We start from the raw sequence: 27,316 nt of genomic DNA, 5'->3' as shown, positions 1-27,316 counted from the left end.
CCTAACTTAGACTCTTTAACTATGCCCAGCCCTAACTTAAACTCTTTAAGTATTCCCAGCCCTAACTTAAACTCTTTAACTATGCCCAGCCCTAACTTAGACTCTTTAACTATGCCCAGCCCTAACTTAGACTCTTTAACTATGCCCAACCCTAACTTAAACTCTTTAACTATGCCCAGCCCTAACTTAAACTCTTCAATTATGCCCAGCCCTAACTTAGACTCTTCAACCATGCCCAACCCTAACTTAAACTCTTCAACTATGCCCAGCCCTAACTTAAACTCTTCAACTATGCCCAGCTCTAACTAAACTCTTTAACTCTGCCCAGCCCTAACTTAAACTCTTTAACTCTGCCCAGCCCTAATTAAACTCTTTAACTATGCCCAGCCCTAACTAAACTCTTAAACTATGCTCAGCCCTAATTTAAAACTTCCAGTAAAAACTACTCTTCTCCTTAACACTGTATAAACGCCCGAAGGAAACTCTGAAAATGGAACTTTGGTAAAATATACAATTTTGTTTTCGTAAACATGAACCCTGTCTTTTACAATTATCTTTTTACGGCTTCTCCGGGAAAAGTTTAGAATTTTGAAAAGTGCTAGCTCTTAAATAGAAATAACATTTAAGTTACTTTTCCAAATCAAGGGTTTAACAAATTCATTGGAATCAAAAGTTTGTAAATTTCAACTCTATTACAGAATTCCCCCCCCCTCATTCGCTCTTTTATGCCTTCCTTTCTTGACTTTTCCATTCTCTTCATTCTTCTTCTAAACTTTTCCTCTCCTTCCTACCCCCAAAGAAATCTTCAATCCTGATTCAACTCCTTCAACCCCTCCCACCCCCTTAAATATTTTCTTCCCTTTCCTCCCATCGGCCCCTTTNCATTATAAAAAAACGAGTTAAATTGAACACAGCCAAATCTGCATGCAACAACTCAAAATTTCCTTTTTTTCGACTTCAAACCTTTAAAAAAGCACTTTCGTTTTTTAAAAATTTTCGAGAAAAATAATATAATATACAAAATATACAAAATAATATACTGCCCCCCCCTACCAAAAGTCCTAGTTGCGCCCCTGGGTACTAGTCAGCCAGTCAGACAGTTGTCTTGATCTAATTTTTATGATATTTAAAGAGACTGTAAAGGAAAATGAAAGGGGGTGCAGGCTGAAATCTAAGCATTTTCGGAGTTGATAGAGACCTGTCTTTAAAAATCAAACACCCCTACACACAAAAAAATTTAAAATTTTGATCATCTTTTTTTTGGAACATATCGCGATTTTGAGGCATTTCACAGATTTGAATCACTGATAATTTTCAAGAAGTTACACAATTTAGGAATGGAACAAGTTTTTTGCAATCAGTTCTCAAATTTCGAAATATACAACTTTGAACATGAAAAAATGCAATTATTATTATTATATTGTTTATTTTTATTACAAATGGACGAAACTTGAAATCATGTGTACTTTCCATGTTTAAAGATATGGTGTGAAAACAAATTCTACAATAATTTACAAGATAAAAATGTTTTCAGTGATATTGCTGTAAATCTGGTTTTTGAAGGTTCACTGCAAAATCTCATCAAAATATTATTACTTTCGCAAAAAAAAAATTTCTAACTTGTTCCTCATACGCCCATATGCTTGTTCTTGTTAACGATTTTTACAGACGAAAATTGCTCAAAAACTTATTCCAAAATTTTGATTAAAATAATAATATATAATCTTATTAGATCCCATATGCAGCTTCTACTGGCTTTTGAAAACCAAATTAACCAAAATCATAATTAAAACAGAATTCAAATATTGGCTTCTCAATATTATCAATATTATTAACAATTACAAATACTTGATAACCAGGACGCTTGTGGGGGGGGGGGGGGNCCCCCCCCCCCCCCTCCTCTAGATCCAATGTTTGATGTTCAAATATGACAAAAATACATCATTTTAGAATCTGCACACAAATTTGCAAATTTGCAATTTTTCTAAAATCCAGTTATATAGTAAAAATATTTGCAAAAAAATGTTCTAAAAGGTTTAATATACATTTTTGAAAAGCCCTTTCTTAACCATGCCATATTTCAATTATGCCAAAAAATTTGCAAAATTTTAAATTACCTGATGTGTAATTAAGAAAATAGTGAACTTTTTTTTGACAAGTTAAATGCAAAAAAATTGCAAAACTTGTGCAATCCGTTGCCTTATGTCCTTGTCATGGGCTTTTCTAAAAGCTAAAAATTATCAAAATCTGAAAACTGAACAGGGGTCAAACAATGATTTAATTTGTTACAGGAAAAAGTATTCATTCAGGCAGTGTGCCTAAAGGATCAGGCAGTTAGTATAACAGCCCGGTTTTATATCTGAAGTGAGCCCCAGACCAATACTTTTTGAGCTTTGTAAAAAAAACATATGGAGGGGGGGGGTTAAATTAACCCCCCCCCAGAAGAAATTGGATTAATGATAAAATAAAAAACATAAAGTGCAAGGGCGGGTTGCAGGCTTCATTTTCATGTTTTCTAAGGGAAATGCTCACATCTACTTACTTTTATTAATATAAGATATTATTTTTTTTTCCTATACAAAAAGGCTTACGTTTGTATTTTGTGTTGATTAAAAGTGAAAAAGAAAACCTTAAATAGCTTTAAAAATAGCTTTTTCAGTCTTTCTCTAAGATTTAATAAGCATTAAAAGTAAAAAATATCCATCAATAAAATAAAATAAAATAAAATAATTGATTTAGATGTATTTCAGGAAACATTGTAGCCTTTGTTCAATATATTCTTCTTTAAGGGCATGTCTCTGTTGTCACAATGTTGTAAGTAATAAACCAAATTACGTTAATAATTTAGCCTGGAATGAAACCTAGTTTCTAAAATCTACATCCAAAGAAGTTAATAAAGATTTTGCATTTTCTGTTTTTAGTTTATTATTAATTACCTTGGGATTTTCTCCAGTGGAATACATTTTATTATTTAGTTTTAAATTGTTTTAAATTCTTTAAAGAAATTTAGTCTTTGCTAGGGCTTGGCACGTTCCGTCTTTTTAAATTGTTCCCTTTTCTAGAACAAATGCCTTCAGCTAGATGGTTCTGTTCTCGTTCATTTATTTCCAATCGTTCTGTTCTTAATGTTCTTAGTCTAAGAACAGTCCATCCCATTCTGCTCCGTTTTAAAATGTGTTCCGGACATAGAACGGGTTCTTGATAATAAGAGTGCGTTCCTAACTTTAACGTTCTTTTCAAGCAATTGCTGTTTGTTCCATATTTGTTCTTTTTTTGACGTTCCAATATTTTTAGAAACGTGTTCTATGCGTTCATAATTTCTTAGGAACAATGGGATCATTCTTGATAGTTCTGTTTGTTATCCTGAAAAACGATTGTTCCTTAGGAACGACGCCCAGCCCTAGTCTTTGCCACAAACTCAAATAATTGAATTCCATATATCATAGCAATGCTATGGTTTAAACTACTGAACAAAAAGTTAAGAATGTTAAGTTTCAGCTTAAATGCCGCTGCTGACTTAATTTAAACCTGAACTTTAACCAACTGGGTTTTAATGCTTATCTCGTCAATTTCGGTGAGTTAAAATTTAAAACCAAAAATATTGGGAAAGGGTAATATTTAAGTCTCAATTCATTGTTTTTTAGAACTTTTAATCTATAACTTAAGTTTCACCCATTCTTTAGTTTTAGATTAGGGGTTCTAATCGAAAATTTTTGCGAGAAAATTGTGCAATAATTGCGCAAAGATTTTGGGATGTTTCAATTAAATATAGCACAAAATTTCGATAAACTTTCGCATTGTTGCTCAAAAATGGTTTTACGCAATTTATGAAGAAAATCTTGGTTTTTGCGCATTTCGTTATTCCTCCAGCAAGTTGTAAAGACTTTCTCTTCTCTCTAGACTTCCAGTTCATCCTGAATGATAAATATATTTGACCATAAGACAAATATTTAGGACATATTTTATGTAGAACAAATAATGTGTTTGACAAATGAATCATAGGACAAATATTTAGGACATATTTAATGTAGAACAAATGAAGTTTAGGACAAATAAATTTTCAATATTTAGAAATGTTATATTTCAAACAAAATACCATTTTTGGTTAACTTTACGTTTTTTAGCAGGAAACTTTTTTGTGGCAGGAAACGTTTGGAGGTGGGCAATGCTTTGTGAGGAAACATTCAGTAAGGGATCGTTCAATAAAAAAACGTTGAATTAGGAAAAATTCATTAAGGAAAAGTTTTGTAGGTGCTCCGATTTTAAGAATACTATCGCATCCCACCGGTTTCGAGGAATTTTCTAGACCCACGTATTAAAACTTAAAACCTAATTTGTTATTTTCATGGCTTAAATGTTTTTAAAACTTAAGATATGATTTTTTTATCAATTTTTTATTTTTCAATTTTGCATTTTTGAAATTTATAAATCAAATATAAAATCGTTTAAGAATTTTGGCCTTTTTAACCACCCAAAATAAATTTCCCCTATAGTGAAAGGCAAAGTTTAGATTACATAGTTTGGTTAAAAGAATTGAGGTTTAAAAATATCGACAATATTGGTTTTAAATATCTAGAAACAGAAAAGTACTGCAGAGCCTCTAAGTTCTAGAGTTCTAAGTCTAGTTCAAATTAAGATATTGTAGAACTATAAATTCAGAGTTTAAGTTAATAGGATACAATTGCAACTTACAAAGAACAAAAATTTAACCTATGTTCAAATATGCAATTTTATTTGAAGCGGAAACAATTTTAAAGAGAATTTAATTTGAAGTGAATTCTTAATATTTTTAAATTAACATGTTAGACACGGGCAGCTGTAGAACATTTAAAATTTCCCAGCCGGGTCAACCTTTCCGGTCGCAGTTGGTACTGTACCTAGCTCTATGGAAAAGTCTAACCGTTGCATCAAGGTTCATGCTTTATATAAGTTGAATTTACTTTTACTAAAGGGGCAGATTTTTGCGACAGTCCCTTAGAGGGATAATGTTCTGAGTTTGCAATCTCTTAACATCATTTTATATATTTATATATATTTAATCTAGGCCCAAACTTAATGAGAGAGATTTTTTTATGGAGCAAGAGAATTCAGAGTTTTCAAAACATGAAAGGAAAGGATAGACGTTAGAGTTTAACTCATTTAAATCGAATTAAATTAATTTCGTATATTCACAAGTTTCCAACTTCATGTCATATTGTAAAGTTGCAAAAAAATATTTTTTTCTAATTAATTCGATTATTAAATCCATGAAGTGAATTTCTTTTTAATTAAACAGTTTTATAAAATTTTATATGTTTTACAGTATAATACTTAGGAAATTACCAAATTTTCCGTGCTTTCTTCATGAAATAAAGTATTATTAAACTTTATACTGGTAGGCGATTATATCAATACAATGAAGACGACTTTCGTTTTCAGTTCTGCTTTATATAAAGCTGTTAAACAGCACGGATACACATAAGCATAAAAGTCAAAAGCTTCTCGAAAAAAGTTTGTTATAAATTAAAACTTAGATAAAAAAGTCGTCTTCATTAATATAATTGCCTAACACAGTATACTAATATAATAATAACTCGTATGGCTTTAAACCCATAAAAAAATCGTGTTTAAAAATATACTTTAAGCTTGTCTGGGTGTTTGTTTGTTTCCAAAAAAATAGATCACGCAAAGTTTTTTTGTGGTAACTCACAGAAAATTTTAGATTAAAAAATGTCGAAATTGTTTTTTGAAAATGTTTAATCTAAACTGATAAATTCAAAAACTCTTCAAAGCTTGGTTGAAAGAAACTGAGTCTTATTCTTTGTGGGTAACCCTGTTAAATATTTGTCCAACATTGGTTAGAATAGTTTCATGCTTCAAACATCTCTGTAGAGATATTTTTAATCTTACTTCAATTTGAATTCTTGGGGTTGGAAGATTTTAACAAAATTCTTCAACTTTACTCTGAACAATGTTGAACATTTGCATAAAGCCAGAGGACAAAGGTTTGACCGCTTAAAGGGAATGTAGGCATTTATTCAACTTTACTCTGAACAATGTTGAACATTTGCATAAAGCCAGAGGACAAAGGTTTGACCGCTTACAGGGAATGTAGGCATTTATTCAACTTTACTCTGAACAATGTTGAACATTTGCATAAAACCAGAGGACAAAGTTTTGACCGCTTAAAGGGACTGTAGACATTTATTCAACTTAACTCTGAACTATGTTGAACATTTGCATAAAGCCAGAGGACAAAGGTTTAACCGCTTAAAGAGACTGTAGACATTTATTGAACTTTACTTTGAACAATGTTGAACTTTTGCATTAAACCAGAGGACAAAGGTTTGACCGCTTAAAGGGACTGTAGGCTTTCATTCAAATAAACCTCCATTTAAAGAGTGGTTTTTCCGATTCAAAAAGCAACCTGATAAGTTTTGTATGATTTATGATAAAAAAATCATTTTAACTCAGACGCAGGTTTGGGAGTAACATTGAGAATCCAGTATGCCACTCTTTCTGAAAATACATCTACAGTTTCTTTAAAATAAACCTTAAAGCATGGAATATGCAGACTTTTAAACTAATGGATGAGGACAAAGAAAAGTTGTTGTGAATGCATTATCATTCTTTTGTATTAGGAACAGGGTTAAACTAACATTCTATTTTCTTTCTCAAGATATATCGACAAAACTTGAGGCCAAAACTGATGGTTGGGATAGCCCTAAGCCATATATAATTTAAACTCTGGGGAGGTATGCAGAAATCCACCAAAAACTTATTGTTTCATAGAAATACCTTAATCTTTAAATTTGGAATCACAACATTCTGTCTAGTGTTAATTCAGGAACTCGCAGTTTTAAAGTTAATTTCGCGGATATTTTCCTAAAGAATTGTATGAAGCGTGTCTGAATGATGTTAAATACCCTTTCATGGTTAAATGAGTGTGGAATTTATAAGAATTAAGAATCTTAACAATTTTAGAAAATATTCAACTTTCAATCTCTGGGCTATATTAGATCAAAAATCACCCTAAGAACAATTATACTATTCTTAAATGAAAACTTAATCAAATCTATTCAATTTATAAGAATATTTATATAACCATAAATTGCTATTGATCTATTCCCAAAAAGAAGTATTGTCTCTAAGATTCTTTTATATTCTTTAAGGACTCTTGAAAATGAAGTCAACTTCCGTACTTATCCAGATTTATTTCAGGTAGACATTCACAGAGTAAAGAATAATGCATGTTACATCGTTTATATAGTAAACACTATGTACAGGAATGCCTAACTTGTGAAGAAGTACCGTATGTATACAGCCTGAAAAAGCTTAAAGCCTTGTTGCAAAAAAAAGAAGGGTTCAAGTTTTATGAAGGTTACTGCATATATAAACAAGGGAGTAAATTCAAAGCTAATCAACAAGGAAGTTATTTCTAGTTATTTGTTGTACATTTAAACAGCAAATAACAGCAAATAAAATTGCGCGAAATTTGCTTTTGGTGAAATCCCTAGCTGAAAGCTCCCGCATCTGAGTTTGCAAAGTTATTCAACTGATCTTAGAATAAGATGATTAATCTGGAAGTTTCATTGCAAACCTTTCAGATTAGTAAACTTTGTGACCTCTATGCATTAGGCAAGAAGTAGATTAAGGAATGGAACTTGGAATCCTGGCCAGTAATCATCAACTACAGTAAATGGAGTCTACAATGGACTCTATCACCCCCCCCCCTCCCCCATTAGGCAAGAAGTAGATTAAGGAATGGAACTTGGAATCCTGGCCAGTAATCATTCCTTCCCAATCTATACCTTTGTTAGCCTGTTATATCGTCAGAAGAAGTTTAAGATCAGTATTTTGAAAGAACGTAATTTCCCATGAGATACTTCTGAAATTTCTATGTTTAACCGCTAGATGACTCTGTTCCAGGAAGGAAAGCAGGCCTACGACATACTAGAACTAAATAAGGGATTATAACTTGACAAGATGTAAATTGGCATACCACCTTGGAATGCTTTAGCTCAATGTTTAATCTCTCCATTTCAGGTATTCCAGCCGGGACCGATTACCATACAGGATATAAAATAGACAAAGGCGTACACAGGGAGGAAGGGCAGTAAAATCTTTGTTTTCCAAAGGAGGTTTTCAGGCCTTTCCCCAACTAAAAAGAAAAAGTCAGCCCCCCTTTAAATGCCCCTGACTAAATATTAAATAAATCTGTAGATTAACCAAACATTGAGATCAAGCATTGATCTTAATATCCACAATAAAAGAGTTCCCAGCTGTGATTGTATATTTTGAAGTTATATCAATTTTTCTTAGTAAGTATCCCATTATATTAATGGGATCACATACATACTTAATATAAAAGTTTCTTTAAAGTTGTATATACAAAACTTTTGCTTTAAAAGATTAAAAATTCAAGATCTTCTGATTTCTTTACATTATCTCCTTCTAATATATATTGTATGCATAAAGCCATCATTAAAAGTACTTTGTTTAAATCAATACTCAATAATAATCATTTTTTAGAAAAAGAAACATAGCTATTTAATTCACACTTGATTAGACCACTTTAAGGTACCCTTGTTAATAGGACATTCCACTCTAGAACTATAGGAGGTCACTTGAAATAAGAATTTTATATATGTATATATGTATAAATATAAACTATACAGGTCACATGATATCCCAATAAACATGGGAAATCAGTGACAACTTTTATATCGTCTTCGATCCATGCCGCGTTTTTTCATGAACACAATTATTGCAGTTTCCCAGTTTAAACATATTTTATCGAAAACGCCTGGTCTTGAGATTTTAAAAATATGGTCTACCATTTTCTATCTTCAAAATTGAAGGAGATATTACAAAATTCAAATTTCAATTTATTTCAGAAATCAAAATTGTCTTAATTATTGATATCTGCGTAAAGGAAATGAGTATTTGCAACAAACTCTGACTTTCTAATTCCTATAACTTGGCAACCCATTCTTCTAGACCTTTCATATTTCAAACTATTAATTCTATTAGATCTAATAGACTTAGTTTGAAATATTAAAGGTTTACACCATCAGGTTGCGAAGCTATAGGTGTTAGAAAATTTGAGTTTGTTGCAAAAACTCAATTCCTTTTTACATTACAAGAAAAGTAGATCACTTAGTGAAAAGCTCGTCAGACGTACAGCCTGTAATGCATTGTCTGGTTAAATGTGAATTAGATATCCACGGTTTTAATTGTTTATGATGATTATTTCTGTTCTGGGGTTTCTGCAATATTGACTTGCGCATTACTTGCTTATATTGAAGCAATTCACAGAAATAAACACTTTTTGAGACTGAAAAACAACTTTATCTTCCTCATTTTTTATCAGAATAAGGTTTCAAGGGTATCAGTGTAAATCAGATATTGTTATTTTTGCATGGAGGTTCGCTTGAAATTAGGCTGTAATGAAAATAAATGTATTTTCTTACTTAATCAAGTATTTATTAGTGTTTACAAACTTTATAATAAAAAATAAATAAAAAAAAAAACATAATGCTACAGAATATATCTAGCAAGAAGAAAAGAAAGCAGGGTTAGACTCAGAGCAGGCAAACTCGATGAGTTACAAAGTTCTCCCATACATCTAAACAGACAAATATAAATTAATATTTTTTATAAAGTATAACTAATTTTTGTAATTTGTGTAATGTGCATTATTCAATAACAAACCTGTAGATTAATTTTCCTTAAAGTCCGAGTTTTCATTTAAAAAATGTTTGTTTTTAAAATCGTTTTCATCAAATGTCATTGAGATTTAACTTTGTCTGACGTTTATTATGAAAATGTAGATATGACATTAAAGAAAAAAATAAATTCCGAATTTTTGTACAAAGTTTTCAGAATCAGAAAAAGAAAAGTTCAATGCTTTCATGTATGATATTTATGTTTTAAAAGGTTTATTTATTTCCTCTGAAATAGAGAACCTTTTACATAAACATATATGTCATATGAAGTACTTGTAAAACAAATACATTTAAGGCAGTTCCATCAATAATGATGAATTTTTATTTTGTTTTTAATTTATTCTTTCAGAACTAAAAACTTTGGCCGTCTATCCTGATTTGATTCATCCAAATGTATAAAAATTTGTTCTGTTCCAAACAACTTAGCTAATTAACTATTCAGAATTTTTTTATTTAAAATTTCTAGTAAACTAGTTCTTAGGTGTGATTTGCAAACCATTTTATTATACAAATTAGTGTATCTTACGAATTAACATAGACAGAAGTTTTTATATTAAGTTTTGATTTAAACAAAAAATCCAATGACAAAGGATTTTATTTTATTTGAAATAGGAAAGATTTACACAATCAGGTTCCAAAGAAAAGACTCAATTCCTTTCTTAATATCTCCTAATTTTGAATATACAAAAAAACAGACATGATTTGATTTTTTTTTACAAAAAATGCCTCGTGAATCTTAGACGATATAATAGTTGTCTCTTAATTTACATTTTTATTGGGTCCCCCTGTAAAAAAAGGTATTTTTAAGATGTCCTAGTTATTAACCTGCAAATGTAGTAGGTACGCCCCTGAAAGGTTTGTGAAGAACATCCTGGTTGTTCAGCTGTAAACGGATTTGCCCAGCAATCTCTACAAAATCATTTTTGTGTGTTTAGGATTGCAATTATTCCTTTCCCTGTTCTGTGATCCATTCAATTTTCAATGAATAAATGACAATGTTTATTCAGGCCTTATCACATTTTTAAAATGCTTGAAATTGAAAATATAGGCCCTGGATCATTAATGATCAAGACCATGTACTTTGTAACTTTGTTACTTAAAGGGACTATAAGCGTAATTTCAGTTGACCCTCCATGCTAAGATGACAATTCACGCTTAAAAGCTTTTCTGATCAAGTATAATTTAGATATATCAATGTTTTTGTTTCTCTAAATTGTTTTGCAATTTCTCTGCGAATGTGACTAGAGCAGTTCTTGTTTAAAATAAGCAATGGAGAATTAAACACTTTTAGAGTCAGAAAACGACTGTATCCTCCATATTTTTGATCAAAGTAAGCTTTGTAGAAAATCTGGCATTGTCATCTTTGCATGGAGGGTCACACGAAATTACACTTACATTCCCTTTAATTGTAATGCACAGAATGAACCATATTATCTTAGTATTCAATAAATAGCTCCTTGGTTTCAGTACAGTAGAATGTTGTGGTTTCTCCTCAAAGGTATCTGATAATATTATTGGGAATACATATACACTTTACAGATAGTAATGTGCATTAAAGAGACTGACGAATTAGACAATGGTAGTTGAGAATGCACTATTGTAGAGAATTCTTTGGATTCATTTGAGACCTGTGAGCCAACTTTACGGTAGGGCTGGGCACGTTCCAACTTTTTCTAGCCTTTTTCTTAAGGGTTAGAATTGCAACTGTTAAAAAAGAGAAATTTCAGGTGTTAGTTTACCGTTTTTTAAATTACATTTAGTCAACGATCTCAATTTTATCAAGGACATTATTGGAAAATGTTCAACAATCATTAACGGCTCCAATCGGTCTACGATAGTTTTACGAATTGGTCTTCAGATTCTCAGAAACAGCCACAGATTGACTGGAAAAGCCCTTACACTCGCTGGTGTTTACAAGATACATTTCTAAAAGATACTGAGCAAAAACAGCTGTTGCTGCAGTGTTGAGAAAGCTGGAAACGCGCAATATTGCAGAACATACTAGCAGCCATTAGATGAAATCTATAATATAGAGTGAAATTATATATTTTACCTCAATATTTCTCCAGATTGATAATCTACATTGACCCGTCCTTGTCTTCCTCCATTAAACTGGTTTATGCTGCCCGGACCCTGGGGAAACTGGTTATCAAACCCTGGACCAGGGGGATAACGATCATTTCCTATAAATTACAATAACGGTCATTTCCTGGATATAAGAATGTCCTTCCTTTCCTCCTGGAAATATGGATATAGATTATTCCTTGGATATACATGGATATCTTTTATTCCTGAATAAATGAATATAGTGTTACCATTTAAAAGTGGTTGAAGTAAAGGGAAATATAAAGCATAAAACTGATGTGAATATGTTTTAAGGGCATAGGAAAAATGTATTTACAGTATAAAAAAAGAACAAAAATTGGTTTATACTAATGAATCAATTAAGTCGAAGCTCTCTGGCAGACTCTCTGCCTTTATTCCGCCTCATATGATGTGTTAATCTTCCTCCTTTTGATTCTTCATGAGTTCTAACTCTTTTTTTCGGTTTTATCCTCGCAAACCTTATCTAATTTTGGTTATTAATGAATTTCGATTATTTCCTAGATATGTTGATATCGTCCTATAGGTACATAGATACATAGATATATCGGTTATTTCCTGGATATGTGGATATTGGTAATTTACTAGATATGTATATATATATATAGGTAATTTCCTGGATTTTTCGATATTGGATATTTCATAATTTGATACAGGTTTTAATATTGGATTGAAGGAAATTTTTTTTTTATAATAATATTTCTGAGTTAATCACATCAAGGAATATATCTTCTCTATTAATATTTTTTTATCTTTAAAGGGTATGACCATCATAATAGGATTTCAAAGAGGAATAGAATTAACCCCTAGATCTTTTCTAAGATAGAGATCAATATTTCTCAATATATATCTAAAGGCCAATAAAAAATTACAAAACTATGAGCCTGTTCTGTTTCGCTTCCCATCAAAAGTTTCCAATGTAGATATTGAGTTTATTGCACGTAAATTCCAAAGACCCTCCATTTATTTAAACGGCATTTCCAATGCACCCTTTAAACCGATATGATACAAATGGAGGTTTAGCTTAAGTTATGTATACAGAGCTGAAAACTTTAGAATGGGATATCCTTAATCCTGATCGGTTAATTAATCTGGAGATTAATAACAAGAGTAGAACAAACATTATTTAATCTCGAGATTAAGAAAAAGAGTGGATCAAGCCTTAATCCCGATATCCATCATTCAAAAGTTCCCAGCTCATTCCCTTCCTGGATAGACCGAAGCTCTAAATATTAAAGACTATTTGTGACTATTAGTCATTATTATTTAAGCGCCTTGAGACACTTATCATTCATCAAGAGGATCACAACTGAATACAACTGAAAAGCCCATTTTTAGTCAGTGCTCAGAACGGAAAGGTGTGGGGTTACACGTTCAATATCCTGACAGGGGGTCTCGCTATATTTGTCCGTATGTGTGTGTCTGTGTGCCCAGCTGTGGCATTTACAGCTACCATGGAAGGCAGCTGGCGCAGCTGGCAATGCGTCCAACCCTGCCTAATCTAAGCAACTAGGCCCGCCTAATTAGGCAAATAAAAATAGGATTGCCTGCCTAATAAGGCAACTAAAAATTGGATTACCCGCTTAATAAGGCAACTAAAAATAGGATTGCCCTACAAGTTAGGCAACTAAAATTAGGGCTGAATATGTGCCTAAAATATTGTTTATAAGCTCTCTCAGGTCAGGGGCTACAGGGTCAGTGTACAGAGTACCCCCCAACCATAAAAATCCTGTCTATGCTCAGATTAAAAAAGTAACTTAATCACCCTCTGAACAGGCCGTGTGTCTCATCATCATGGCTGAGTAAGGTTTCAAGTTTCAGACAGGAAAATTGTCAATCATACTACAGAAATGATCCTGTGAAGTATATTCATAATTGCAAACAACTTGCTCTGAGAATTTAAAGATTCAACCCCCCTCCTGATTCTGTGAGTATATTCACATAAGATGCAATTGAAAAAATATTAAACAGATAATTAAGTTTATTAAAGCTTTATGTAAATTAGAAAATATTATGAAGAAAAATTTGTAAAAACTTAAGTACATTCATTCATACATATATTTTAAACTAGCACTACTAGAGCCATCTAGTGGCATCTAATGTAGTTTTATTCAAATGAAAGTATTTTCACACCTCACTACGTTCGGTGTGAAAATATTTACGCACCGTTGGTGAAATATGAAATTTGGTAAACAGGGATATGTGATATTCTTCCAGCCATATACTTAACATCCCCCCCCCCCTCCCCAACCAAAAAAACGGGATTATCAATTTTTGGACAAAAATTTTAAACTTTTTATTTTTTCGTATTTTATAAGACTTGAAAAAATAAAATGTGATTTTAAAAAATTAAAAAATATTTTTGTTACATTAAATTTTTGATAAATTTTTATAAAATTTTATTTAACAACAAAAAATTATCTTAAGTTGCATTTAGTCAAAATAAGTCGCAATCGAAAGAGCTTAAACTACATCAGGCTAATTTTTACTAAAAACCTGCCTAAACATGATCCGCCTCTAACAGCTTCTAAGACATGGGGGGAGGAGAGGGGGAGAAGACAATTTATTCACAGAAAGGGGAGGTCTCTGATAATTTTAACATCTGGTTAAGATTATAGACTCTTGACATAGATAGAAAGATAAGAAAATAGACAGGAAGATAGTAACACATTCTTTATCTCTCTTTCTTAGGACACTCCCCCCATAAACCCAAACTTAAAACTGTGGGAAAAAAACAATATCTCAAATAGACATATTTTTAGTCTTATTCTAGCTTGTTTTCTGAATGACCTCCTGCTGGGGATCGGATCCAGTGTCTGAAATATGCTACATTAAACAAAAGGATGCCTAGGTTAGGCGCAAAGACTGTCCTAGTCACCTTTTTAGGCGGGGATGGTCCACTCGGGTTTAAACAAATTTATCCAGCTCTGGATATTTTGGTGAATACCTGGATATCTGCCCTGGTCCGGAGGATATCTGCCCTGGTCCGGAGGATATCGGTTGTCTAGGTTACCGGGATATCCTGAAACAAATACGGTGAGGATCAGAAAACTGTGGAATTATAATGCCGTCTTTGTTTTCCCTTTGGAATGTCGCACACAGTAATCAGTGGGAAACTAGTTCATTTTACCAGCCAAAATATGTACAGTAGAACATTATTTATTGATGAGAAAATTTAAAAAGAATTTATTCCGTGATTAACTGATTAAAATCATTAGGTGAGGTCGATTTTTCAATTTTTTAAAGCATGTTAATATGGTTATCAAAGATGTGTCTGTCTCGAACCGCTGAATACCGTCTGATTTTTTTTTTTTTTTTTTTAAATGTTTCAGAAATTGTTTGATGGAAGGCTGAACAACTATCATTTTAAAATTTGACAAAAATTTATTTTGACGATTATCATACTGGCTTTAATCAGTAATTTGATCTACACATAAACAAACAATTACACCCAAAAAAGTTTGAACATTGAAAAAATTCAAATATGTTTTTAATTTTATAAAAAAACGTGGATTTGAGCACTTACATAAAAAAGTGTTACTAAGCCACTATACTAACTTCTTAAAAATGTTCTGGGTATTTTTTTGAAGAAAAAAAATCCTCGTGCTTTTTGGTATTCATCTTATTTTTTTTTAAATATAATTTTGTTTTATTTCGTTTCTGTGTGCAAATGTATAAATTGAATTGTCTCCATAGTTAAATATTCCTATTGTCATAAAACAACACTGATATGGTGAATATATTTTCACACACTGTAAAAACCAGAAAATAGTGGAATTCTCTTAGTCTGCTTTTCTTTTAGTTACAAATTGCCGCTAACAGTACTGCTATTTTCAACCTTTTAAATTGTTATTGAAAATTAAAAAAAAATTGAGTAAAAAACAAAAGAAAACATTTATTTCACCGTTTTATAGTTTTCACTGTCAGTGTATATGTGACAATTTGAAAGATACTCAAATAATGCCACAAATTCCAGAAAAGTAACATAAGATGTTAAATGATATAATTTTGCAAATGAAATAAAATATTAGTACAAAAAATAACTTACATATACAGTGTTAATTCAAAATTGCATATTTAATACAGTTAAACTTAAATAAAAAGAGACATCTGAAGAATTATAAAATGTTGTTTTGTTTACTTTCTGATAATGGAATGCTGCAAATATTTAGTTTTTTATTCAATGATTAAATGGACTGTTCCCGCATATTCATAGTTTCTTATTTATTTTTTGTAATTACTGAGATGCACAGGGTGTCCCATATCATATTAGATAATGTACAGGGTGTCCCACATCATATTAGTTCATGTACAGGGTGTCCCACATCATATTAGATCGTCAATCAGTCTAATTTACGATTTCCGAGAGTAATCAGAAAATTTAAGAAGAATAAATCATTTTGAACAATTTAATAAAGCTAATATAAAAATTTTCTTGCGAAGAATACTATTTTTTTGGAGTAGTCTAATATGATATGGGACGCTCTGTACGTATAACAGTATAAAACCCATTTGAAAATATTCAAAACGACATTTCATAAATTTATAAAACTGCTTTTGCGAATTTGATTTTATTTATGTATATTATAGACAAATAGAAATAGCGATTTCAGTAGAAAGAGCAGCTGTATATGGAAAAATTTAATTTGACTTAAAGGCACAAAGCGCAATGAATTTCTAATCCCTGATATTTGCCTTGTATTTGAAGTTTAGGTGCAGAGAGAGATGAATCTGGAAAGTTGCTCCCACCAGATCCTGTGCAATGTGCAATAAAATAACACTTGTGCAAAACGTGCAAATTTTCTGCACATATATTGTTGATTAATACGAGGAATTGAGCCATGGCCACTAACTTAAATTTTCTCATCACTATAACTTTGCAACCTGATGGTGTAAGCCTTAGATTTTTTAAAACTTAGATCATTTGATCCAATAGAATTCATAGTTTGAAATATCTAAGGTCTACAACATAGGATTGCAAAGATTTAGGGGTTAAAAATCAGAGTTTGTGACATAATCACAAGTTCAATTAAATCACAGTAGTGGCAATACAAAATTAAATCATAGTAGTAGCAATAAAAAATTAGATCATAGTAGTAGCAATACAAAATTAGATCATAGGATTGGCAATACAAAATTAGATCAAAGTAGTGGCAATACGAAATTAGATCATAGTAGTGGCAATACAAAATTCGATCATAGTAGTGGCAATACAAAATTAGATCATAGTAGTGGCAATACAAAATTAGATCATAGTAGTGGCAATACAAAATTAAATCAAAGTAGTGGCAATACAAAATTAGATCATAGTAGTGACAATACAAAATTAGATCATATTAGTGGTAATACAAAATTATATCAGAGTGTTGTAAACCCCGAGTTTTATTTGATCTACAGCAGAATTTCAAAACGCAATAATTAACTCTCTTAGTTCATATTTATTAATCTAAGTTTACTGATTCAATATTATATATTTCAGGAGATAAATATTCTGGTCCGAACTCGACTTCCATGGCAAGGAGTTGTAACAGCTCCAGCCGCTGCTCCATAATGAGGGACATATTGGTGACAAGCGCCAATTCCTGCTTGAGCTGATGCTCCTCCTCGCTGTAGACCATTCCGCCATGGTTCTCAAATGCTTCCATCATTACCAGGCGTAATTCCTGCTAGATCACCTCAATCCGGCCCCGTACCTTTCGCCTGTTCTCCTTCACCAAGTTCACCTGTCCCCTGTCTGGTTGCAGGCCCAGTTTCCTCCACATACTTGTGAACTCATCCTCTTCTTCTCCGGCATCCTCCAGGCTAGGAACCTCTTCATTAACAGCTCTGCCATCCCCTTGCTGGGACTTCCTCTCCTCTGCCTCTATTTCATCCAGTTCATCCCTCTCACCATCCACTCCGCCTTCTCCCTCATCTCCGGATCTCTCAGACACCTCTGCAGTAGTGAGGGCGGGCATATCTGCTTCCAATTCCTCAGGTTCGTCGTCTGAGGATGGAACAGTGACTATCTCTATGGATGCAGTCACTATCTCAGTGGAGCTATCAGAGATGAACAGTGCCTCCAACTCCAATCCATAGTCACTGTCTCCCTCCGTTACATCGTCCAGAAGAGATCCAGTGATATTTGGACAGTGTTCGATGTACTTGAAGAATCCAGACATCTTCACTTATAAGAAAGCTTTAGTAACTTTTATGGTATCTTTGTTACTTAGCTATTAGTATAATTAGGAACTATCTAAGATTGGTTATATGTATATATATATAACTTTTACTAAGCTATTGGTCTTGCTTAGCGTTATAGAGCTTCCTTATTTAGCTTTGCGGAGCTATCAACTATGCGGAGCTATTCGCTTTGCAGAACTATTAATGTTGCGGAGCTATTAGCTTTGTGGATCTATTAACTCTGCGGAGCTATTAATTCTACGGAGCTATGTATTGGGTTTAGCTATGCAGAATTATATATCTTTGCTTGCCTAGGTTAATATAAATATCTATAACTAGCTATTCACAGTTGAATATATTTATCAGGCTATATTATGTTAATAGTCTGAGTTATGAATCGATATAAGTTTGGGAGCTGCTCTTAACCTAAGGTAGAAGATTATATTTGTATATAAGTCTTTCTACTAGTAAGGTTCTTTGTGCACTAAGCTTTATTACTTTTATTCTTTATGTTGATAGCGGCGAGGTATCATATCTGTGTTCATATATATAGGTGCATATCTGTGTATATATACACTATATATACATATCTATAGTCGTCTAGATTATCCAGATTACTACAATAGTAGATGAAACAAAATTAGATCATAGTAGTGGCAATACAAAATTAGATCATATAGTAGTGGCAATACAAAATTAGATCATAGTAGTGACAATACAAAATTAGATCATAGTAGTAGCAATACAAAATTAGATCATATAGTAGTGGCAATACAAAATTATATCATAGTAGTGGCAATACAAAATTAGATCATAGTAGTGGCAATACAAAATTAGAGTATAGTAGTGGTAATACAAAATTAGATCATAGTAGTAGCAATACAAAATTAGAGTATAGTAGTGGCAATACAAAATTAGATCATAGTAGTGGCAATACAAAATTAGATCATAGTAGTGGCAGTACAAAATTAGATCATAGTAGTGGGAATACAAAATGGACTTAAAGGGACTGTAAGCTTAATTTCAAGTTACCCTCTTTCTCCTATTCTTACTCTTTCCCATATTTCCTATTCTCCCTCTTTTTCCTATTTTCTTTTTTTTCCTATTCTCCCTCTTTCTCCTATTCTCCCTTTTCTACCTATTTTCCCCCTTTTTCCTATTCTCTCTCTTTTTCTCCTATTCTCCCTCTTTTTCATATTCTCTCTCTTTTTCCTTTTCTCCCCTTTTTCCTATTCTCCCTCTGTTTCCTATTCTCCATCTTTTTCTTATTCTCCCCTTTTTCCTATTCTCCCTCTTTTCCTGTTTTCCCCTTTTCCTGTTTTCCTGTTTTCTCCTTTTTCTATTCTTCCCTTTTTCCTATTCTCCCTTTTTCCTATTCTCTCTCTTTTTCCTCTTCTCCCTTTTTTCCTATTCTCCATCTTTTTCCTATTCTCCCTTTTTTCCTATTCTCTCTCTTTTTCCTCTTCTCCCTTTTTTCCTCTTCTCCCTTTTTTCCTTTAGTCCCTTTTTTCCTATTCTCCATCTTTTTCCTATACTCCCTTTTTTCCTGTTCTCCCTTTTTTCCTATTCTCCCTCTTTTCCTGTTTTCCTGTTTTCCTGTTTTCTCCTTTTCCTATTGTTCCCTTTTTCCTATTCTCCCTCTTTTTCATATTCTCCCTCTTTCTCCTATTCTCCCTCTTTTTCCTATTCTCCCTTTTTTCCTATTCTCTCTCTTTTTCATATTCTCCCTTTTTTCCTATTCTCCCTCTTTTTCCTATTCTCCCTTTTTTCCTGTTCTCCCTCTTTTTTCTGTTCTCCCTCTTTTCATGTTCTCCCTTTTTTCCTGTTTTCCTGTTCTCCATTTTTTCCTGTTCTCACCTTTTTTCCTGTTCTCCCTTTTTTTCCTATTCTCCCTTTTTTTCCTGTTCTCCCTTTTTTCCTTTTCTCCCTTTTTTCCTGTTCTCCCTTTTTTCCTGTTTCCCTTTTTTTTCCTGTTTTCTCTTTTTTTCCTGGTCTCCACTTTTTTGGCTTACTCTATTCCCACACACCCTAGCCACGTGCCCTGTTCCCCCCCCATGCTCTTTCCTTTTCCAATAGTAGGTTCAAATATCGGAAAATATTTAAAGCAAAACAGGAAATATAAAATTTCTACAACTTATATAAGAATAGATAGATAGATAGATAGAAAGATAGATAGACAGATAGATAGATAGATCGAAAGATAGACAGGTAGACAGGTAGACAGGTAGAGAGGTAGACAGGTATACAGGTAGACAGGTAGACAGTTAGACAGGTAGACAGGTAGACAGGTAAACAGGTAGCAAGGTAGACAAGTAGACAGGTAGAAAAGTAGACAGGTAGACAGGTAAACAGGTAGACAGGTAGACAGGTAGACAAGTATACAGGTAGACAGGTAGACAGGTAGACAGGTAGATAGATAGACAGGTAGACAGGTAGACAGGAAGACAGGTAGAAAGGTAGACAGGTAGATAGATATATAGGCAGAAAGTTAGACAGGTAGACAGATAGAAAAGTAGACAGGTAGACAGGTAGACAGGTAGACAGGTAGATAGATAGACAGGTAGACAGGTAGACAAGGAGACAGGTAGACAGGTATACAGGAAGACAGGTAGACAGGTATACAGGTAGAAAATTAGACAGGTAGACAGGTAGACAGGAAGACAGGTATACAGGTAGGCAGGTAGACAGGCAGACAGGTAGACAGGTAGACAGGAAGACAGGTAGACAGGTAGACAGGTAGATAGAGACAGGTAGACAGGTAGACAGGTATACATGCAGACCGGTAGACAAGGAGACAGGCAGACAGGTAGACAGGAAGACAGGTAGACAGGTAGATATATAGACAGGTAGACAGGTAGACAGTAGACAATTAGACAGGAAGACAGGTAGACATGTAGACAGGTAGATAGATAGACAGGTAGACAGGTAGACAGGTAGACAGGTAGATAGGAGTTTTACCTTGATATGGGGGATAGTCTCCTGGGAAAGCTATTCCATCCTTAAAGAAAAGTTTTTACAAAAACTTCAATAAAATTATCAAAAATAAACTTTTATGTAAAGTAACTTCAAAGGATTAATTACTAAACTTGGTTCAAAAGGTTCAATAAAACAGTTTAGTCTCATAAAAATTGTGTTATAAAATAATCTTTTTGTCTAGGGTGCTTTTAATGCATTCTGAGCTGAAAACTTTAGAATGAGATATCCTTAATATAAGTATCCAATGGACACACTTTTGATTTTCTTCTTAAACCGTTCTTTCTTGGATATAGTAGAGAAAAATCAAAAACCGTGTGTTCTAAATTAGAGAGTTCCTCCCATTTCTGTATATAATCTTAAATGGCGTGCAAAATTTCAAATTTATCGGCTTCATATTTGCAACTATGATTGGTTTTTTATTTAAAGTTTTTTTAAATTTTTTTATTGTCACACTGACACGTGTTTAACTTTTGTCTAATTCCTGTTTTAAAATGTTAAAGGTGTTCATTGTAAAAAAACGCGTTTACTTAAAAAAAGCTTTAGCTAATTGTTAAAAGGGGAATGAAAAAGAGAAGAATTTAAACATCTTATTTTAGAAAGACTATTTTTACTCTTTTACTTTTGATCAAAAATGCATTTTTCAAATTTTTAAACAGCCTATTTAATCTTGGTGTGAATAATTGAATGCAAAACTGCATGATGCATGAATATGTATGCAACAGGATGCAAACACTGCATTTATTGCATTTGCATTAAACTGCATTGCGAAGCATTCAATTCTGTAGGAAACAGTCAACAATGTTGTCGCGTAACACTGCATAAAAGGAAAAAGAAAATTGAATTTTACACTTTTTGTCTTGACTATAAAATGGGTTGAAATAATTTTGAGAAACTAATTTGTTAAAGTTTCAATTTTGTAGAGTTAACTCTCTAAGTGTATTTAAAAATAGACTACTAAATTCTCTTTTTGAAAATTATAGGACAATGTTTTATAAACCGAATTGCTATTCATGTAAAACTAATTAGATATGTTTTAATATGCTTTGATATTTGTTGTGTACATGTCAGAAAATTACTTTAAACTCTAGTTATTCGAATTAGTGTATAAACTATTTTGCATATGATAAATTTGCACCCTGATCTCTAATCGTTCTCCTTAAATCTATTTAATTTGAAATTATTTGTTATTATTACTAAAATTAGGCGGAAAAAATAATCAAAACAGCCAAGAGCTATTTTCCACCTAATTGCTTTATACTTGTACTGTTAATATAATCATCAATTTTGTGATTGTAAACTCTATCTGTATACAGTGAGATACATTTATTTTAGCAATAAACTTTATCTTATCTTATCTTATCTTATCTTAATTTATTTGTTTTGCAAAAACCTTTGAAAAATATAAATTTGAATTAGATGCATAATGTTAAAAAATAGAATCTAATTGATTCATTTTGAAACATTTAATTCTTGTTCAGCAAAACCATGCTAAAGTTATTTAATTGAAAATTTCTGTTTGAAATGAATTCATTTTATGTTACATCAATGTTGAAAACTAAAATTCGAAATTGTACATAGTTAATTCAGATTTTAATCTAAATGTCTAAAACAGGAAACTTTTTATTTTTATTTAAGTTTATTTAAGTTAAGTGGAGCCCTACAAACGCTGGAAAGGAAGATGAATTTTAGACTCACGATATGATTTTAAATAGTCCTATGAACATGAAATGATAAATCACAGCAAACATGCAGCGTACACAGACCCATTTTATTATAAAATGAGTTTCAAGCTTTGCTTTAAAAGAACATTTAAAACACATAAAGTTGATTTAATGTCGTCTTCTTGTTGGTCGCACAGATTGCAGCAATTTAGAAAACATTATTTTTCATTTATGTTATTACCGGATAATTCTAATAATAATAGTTCTAATATAGGGCTAAAATACATTCTGTTAATGAACGGCAAGTTTTTAAACTTAACGAACGGCAAAACCGTAAATAAAGAAATTTAAATCTTTATTTTATAAAAAAGAACGAACGGATGTTTTTTTTTCAAAATAACAGCGATGTTCGTTAATTTTTCAACTGAAAATTACATGAAACAAAATTAAAAATAATATTTATGTATCTTGATTACGTGTTTTGATTTTTAAAAATGTTGTCTTCAAAGGTGTCTAGCAACTGTTACATGAAATAATCGTTAACGACTCATTAACCGCTAGCATCGTTAACGATTTCTAAAATATCTTTCGTTAATGCCGTTAGAAAATTGAGATCGTTTTCAAACCGTTTGAGAAATAAAGGAAAATAATAACCTTAAGTATTCAGCTAAAGAAAGAACAGCTACCAAAAATGTTTTTTTTTTAGCAATTTTAAATTAGCTTTGATCCATTGCTTTGTTCTTACCTTAAAATTGGAGTAGAAAGCTTATTTTTAGTTTAAGAAACCGAAATTTGAATTTGAATTTTAATACCTGAGCTGCTGAAAGAAGAAGAGGAGATGCTTTTATACACATGCATTCGGTAAACTCACATTGAGCGCATTCATCTCTCTAAAATAAACAGTCGTCGTCGTATTAATCAATACAATGAAGACGACCATTTTGTACCAAACCTTTTAAATAGCAGAGACACATAATTACAAGTGAACAAAGAGAAGTTGTCAATTAACAGCTGTTTTTTGTTTACCTTGAAACCTGTAATTGAAAAATGCTTTTGAGGGAACAAAGCATTTTTAATAAAAAGTCGTCTTAATTATATTGATATAATCGAAGACCATTGTATTATTATTATCATTATTATTATTATTATTCGTGTTATTATTATTATTATTATTTTTTATTAAAATTTTTATTAATATAATTAATAATATTATTGTCATAAAATAATTTGTAAATAATAATTTTATTATTAATACCAACTGTAAATTATATCTAGAGGTTACTGCACAGTTATTGTTATTGTTATTATTAATAAACTTATCCTTGAGAGATTAACATGAAAAACAGGATTTAAAATAATAATAATTAAAAGAATAATGATCAAGATACAATGTTGATTCATTTCGCGTTTTGTTAAAACAGGCAAAAAATGTTCAATCAATATAAAACAGTATCTTGTATTTCAACTTTTTAGACCTCCCTCCCTCCTCCTCGTACATATATATGTATATTTTTAACCTTGTATTTATTGCAATTTGTATTAAATACAAAGATATGTATTATATATATATACACACATATAATATATATATATATATTATATATATGTAAATATATATTTGTGTGTAAAAACGCGTTTACCAACAAACATTGCTAAAAAGTTGGAACCTTGCTAAAATGTTAATATTTTTTGCTGCAGTAAAAACAGCGCTAGTCACAATTTATACACCACCTTTGATAATATATTTATTTTTTATTTATTTTAAGTTAATATTAAACGTATTTAATTCCGTTATATATACAGAGAGTAGGCTAATTGTGGACTTGTTAATATACAATGAATTAAATACCTAATTTAAAATTATTAAAATCTAACTGTCTATGACGTGGCGCTATGACACTTTCATGTCAAATACGTAGAACTCTTTTGTGTAACTGTAAACAGAGACACCCATACTATGTGGAATAGAAAGACGATATTTAAGAAATCTGATGTGTATTAGTTGTGTTGTTATGAAGCAAACATTTTAACATCAGTTTTTAAATCACTTTACTAAATAAAATTGTTCTGTGTGTACTGCACAATTTCTGTGTTTAATGTTTATTAAGGACTGCTTGGTAACATAGCTTGAGTTTAACAATCGTCTTTCTTTTCCATAGTTGTATGGCTCTGACTGTAGAACTAATTTATAGAAGTGATAAATTCTACCAATTTCCTTCTTTTTCTTAGCTGTGTAAATCCGCCAGTCAGAGAAACCACAATTATCAACTTTTAGATTGTAAGCAGTTATCGTATGTCAATATGGTAATTAACGGGCATTCATTTGCCCCGTAGAAAGATCTGACATGACTGCTAGTTAATCCGCAAAAGTTCTTCATAACTCTTTTGCAATTTCACACAATAGTCCCGTTATCCTCAAATCTATTTGTAAGATTAATAGATTTAAATGTGGCGCGGAGTGAAGTAAATTTCTAAAAAAAATTAAAAGTTTACCCTGTAATTATCCCCTCTTCCCTTGTAGCACTGAAAGCACAAGCTCAGCTCTAAATAATAAAAATGTTTTATTGATAACATAAAAGCCTCTGTAGGGAAGATTTCTAGTGACCTTCCATGCAGTTTGAGAAGGATCACATTTGTAACGTTTAAAGCTTGTACATGGTCAGGATTGAATCGGGCAATTGCTCCTCTCAGCTTTGTACATGATCAGTATTGAATCGGGCAATTGCTCCTCTCAGCTTTGTACATGATCAGGATGGAATCGGGCAATTGCTCCTCTCAGCTTTGTACATGTTCAGGATTAAATCGGGCAAATGCTCCTCTCAGCTTTTTACATGATCAGGATTAAATCGGGCAAATGCTCCTCTCAGCTTTGTACATGATCAGGATTAAATCGGGCAAATGCTCCTCTCAGCTTTGTACATGATCAGGATTAAATCGGGCAATTGCCCCACTCTTCAAGTGGAGGAATCCAAACTGAATTTTAATGATTTCTTCCAACAAAATCCAATTTTCTTATTTTAGCTTGATTTAAACTTTTTATATTTCAAGCTTTTTTCTTCCTGTCAGATCTGAAGTCAAAATTGAAATATTAAAGGTTTACACATTTCACAATTTAGTCACAATGATAGAGATTTAACAATTAGAATTCGGAGCAAGTAATCATTTTGATTTAAAGGAATGTAAGCGTTATTTAAAGTGACCCTATACTTAAACATGGCATTGCCTGATTCACAACAGAACCATAGAAACCTTTATTTGATCAATAATGATAATTCCTTTATTTGTTCATGCAGTAGAATGCGCAATTCACTTTTGTAGAAAATCCACTATTAAAAATATTCAGTCTTCAAAATTAAAAAAAAAACTTTATCAAACAAAGCTTTTACGGGTTCCTCTGTGAATCAGGTATTGTCATCTTTGTACGTAATATCCCTTGAAGTAAGGCGTACAGTCCCTTTAATGTATTTATATTCAGGTGTGTGTATATGATTAGGCGTACAGTCCCTTTAATATATTTATATTCAGGTGTGTGAATATGATTAGGCGTACAGTCCCTTTAATGTGTTTATATTCAGGTGTGTGTATATGATTAGGCGTATGTGCAGACCCTTTAATATATTTATATTCAGGTGTGTGTATATGATTAGGCGTATAGTCCCTTTAATATGTTTATATTCAGGTGTGTGTATATGATTTACCTAGAAAAGCAGAGAATAATAATATGCTTCCTGGTCGCATTGTTCTTATATACTAACATAAATATAGTTTACATTTACTCATACATAGTCATACAAATACATATACAAATACATATACAGATACAGATACAGATACAGATACAGATACAGATACAGATACAGATACAGATACAGATACAGCCACAGATACAGATGCAGATACAAATACAAATACAGATACAGATACAGATATAGATACACATGCAGATACAGATACAGATACAGATACAGATAGAGATGCAGAGTTTTAAAACGTGAAAAAAATGAAAAAATGTTTTTGAATCAGATTTGATAAATAATATTTTTTGTAAAATAATGTTTTTTAGAAAGAATGAAATATTTTTATTAAAATTCTATGAAATATCTTGGATTTGATAGAAGTTGGTCATTTTTAAAGGAAGTTTACTTTAGATTGTGTTAGATTAGGGTTGCTTAAATTTCACAATTTTATCGTTAAATAATCAAAAATTGTAAACGTTTCGCAAGAATATGCATTGTTTTTTTCGATGATAAAATTAAACGAAATGAATTTTGTATTTCTCGTAGATCCCTATTATTAGTAAGTTCTATCTAACCAGAAAGTGACGTCATGCCGCCAAACATACTAAATGTGTTCGTGCATTTTAACAAAACATTCTATTAGGATAATTGTTGGGATTTCAGGTGTTCTATTCGTGATATTACATAATATATTGTGTATATGCAGGGGGGGGGAGGTCTCTAGAATCTAACCCCACCCCCTCTGGATAAGTGAAAATTAATATTTTTAGGGAGGTTAAGCTCCCAAACATTGGCTGTTCCCCCCCTCATGGAATGTTAAAAAAAATATTAATCTCTCCCCCCCCCCAACTTGACAAATTACGCCTTTTAAATGCTGCATATAAGTCATACAAACGTTTGCCTGACTCTACCTGTATCAATGACACAGCTCCTTTTAATAATAAAAACACACAAAAATACCGGGTTTTTT

At 31.9% G+C, this 27,316-nt stretch overlaps 1 protein-coding gene and 1 pseudogene across 2 annotated transcripts; both read right to left on the bottom strand.

Annotated features, from left to right (window-relative positions):
- Window positions 1-9,452: 9,452 nt before the first annotated feature.
- Window positions 9,453-26,355, bottom strand: LOC111713238 (uncharacterized). 2 transcript variants are annotated; one of them, XM_023488064.1, is made up of 9 exons: window positions 26,308-26,355; window positions 25,103-25,152; window positions 23,422-23,499; window positions 20,931-20,970; window positions 16,506-16,565; window positions 14,758-14,832; window positions 11,761-11,890; window positions 10,533-10,616; window positions 9,453-9,607 (listed from the first exon to the last, which is right to left on the bottom strand). In XM_023488064.1, the coding sequence occupies exons 1-9, from the start codon at window positions 26,345-26,347 to the stop codon at window positions 9,520-9,522; spliced, it is 645 nt and encodes a 214-aa protein (XP_023343832.1). In that variant the 5' UTR covers window positions 26,348-26,355; the 3' UTR covers window positions 9,453-9,519. The 2 variants fall into 2 exon arrangements, with proteins under 2 accessions (XP_023343832.1, XP_023343833.1); XM_023488065.1 differs by lacking the exon at window positions 16,506-16,565.
- LOC111713240 (uncharacterized) lies at window positions 13,528-13,683 on the bottom strand (annotated as a pseudogene).
- Window positions 26,356-27,316: the final 961 nt, after the last annotated feature.

This window comes from Eurytemora carolleeae, unplaced genomic scaffold (genome assembly GCF_000591075.1).
Source record: "Eurytemora carolleeae unplaced genomic scaffold, Eaff_2.0 scaffold1389, whole genome shotgun sequence".
Classification (NCBI taxonomy): domain Eukaryota; kingdom Metazoa; phylum Arthropoda; class Copepoda; order Calanoida; family Temoridae; genus Eurytemora; species Eurytemora carolleeae.
This window is presented reverse-complemented; position numbering and strand designations above follow the sequence as displayed.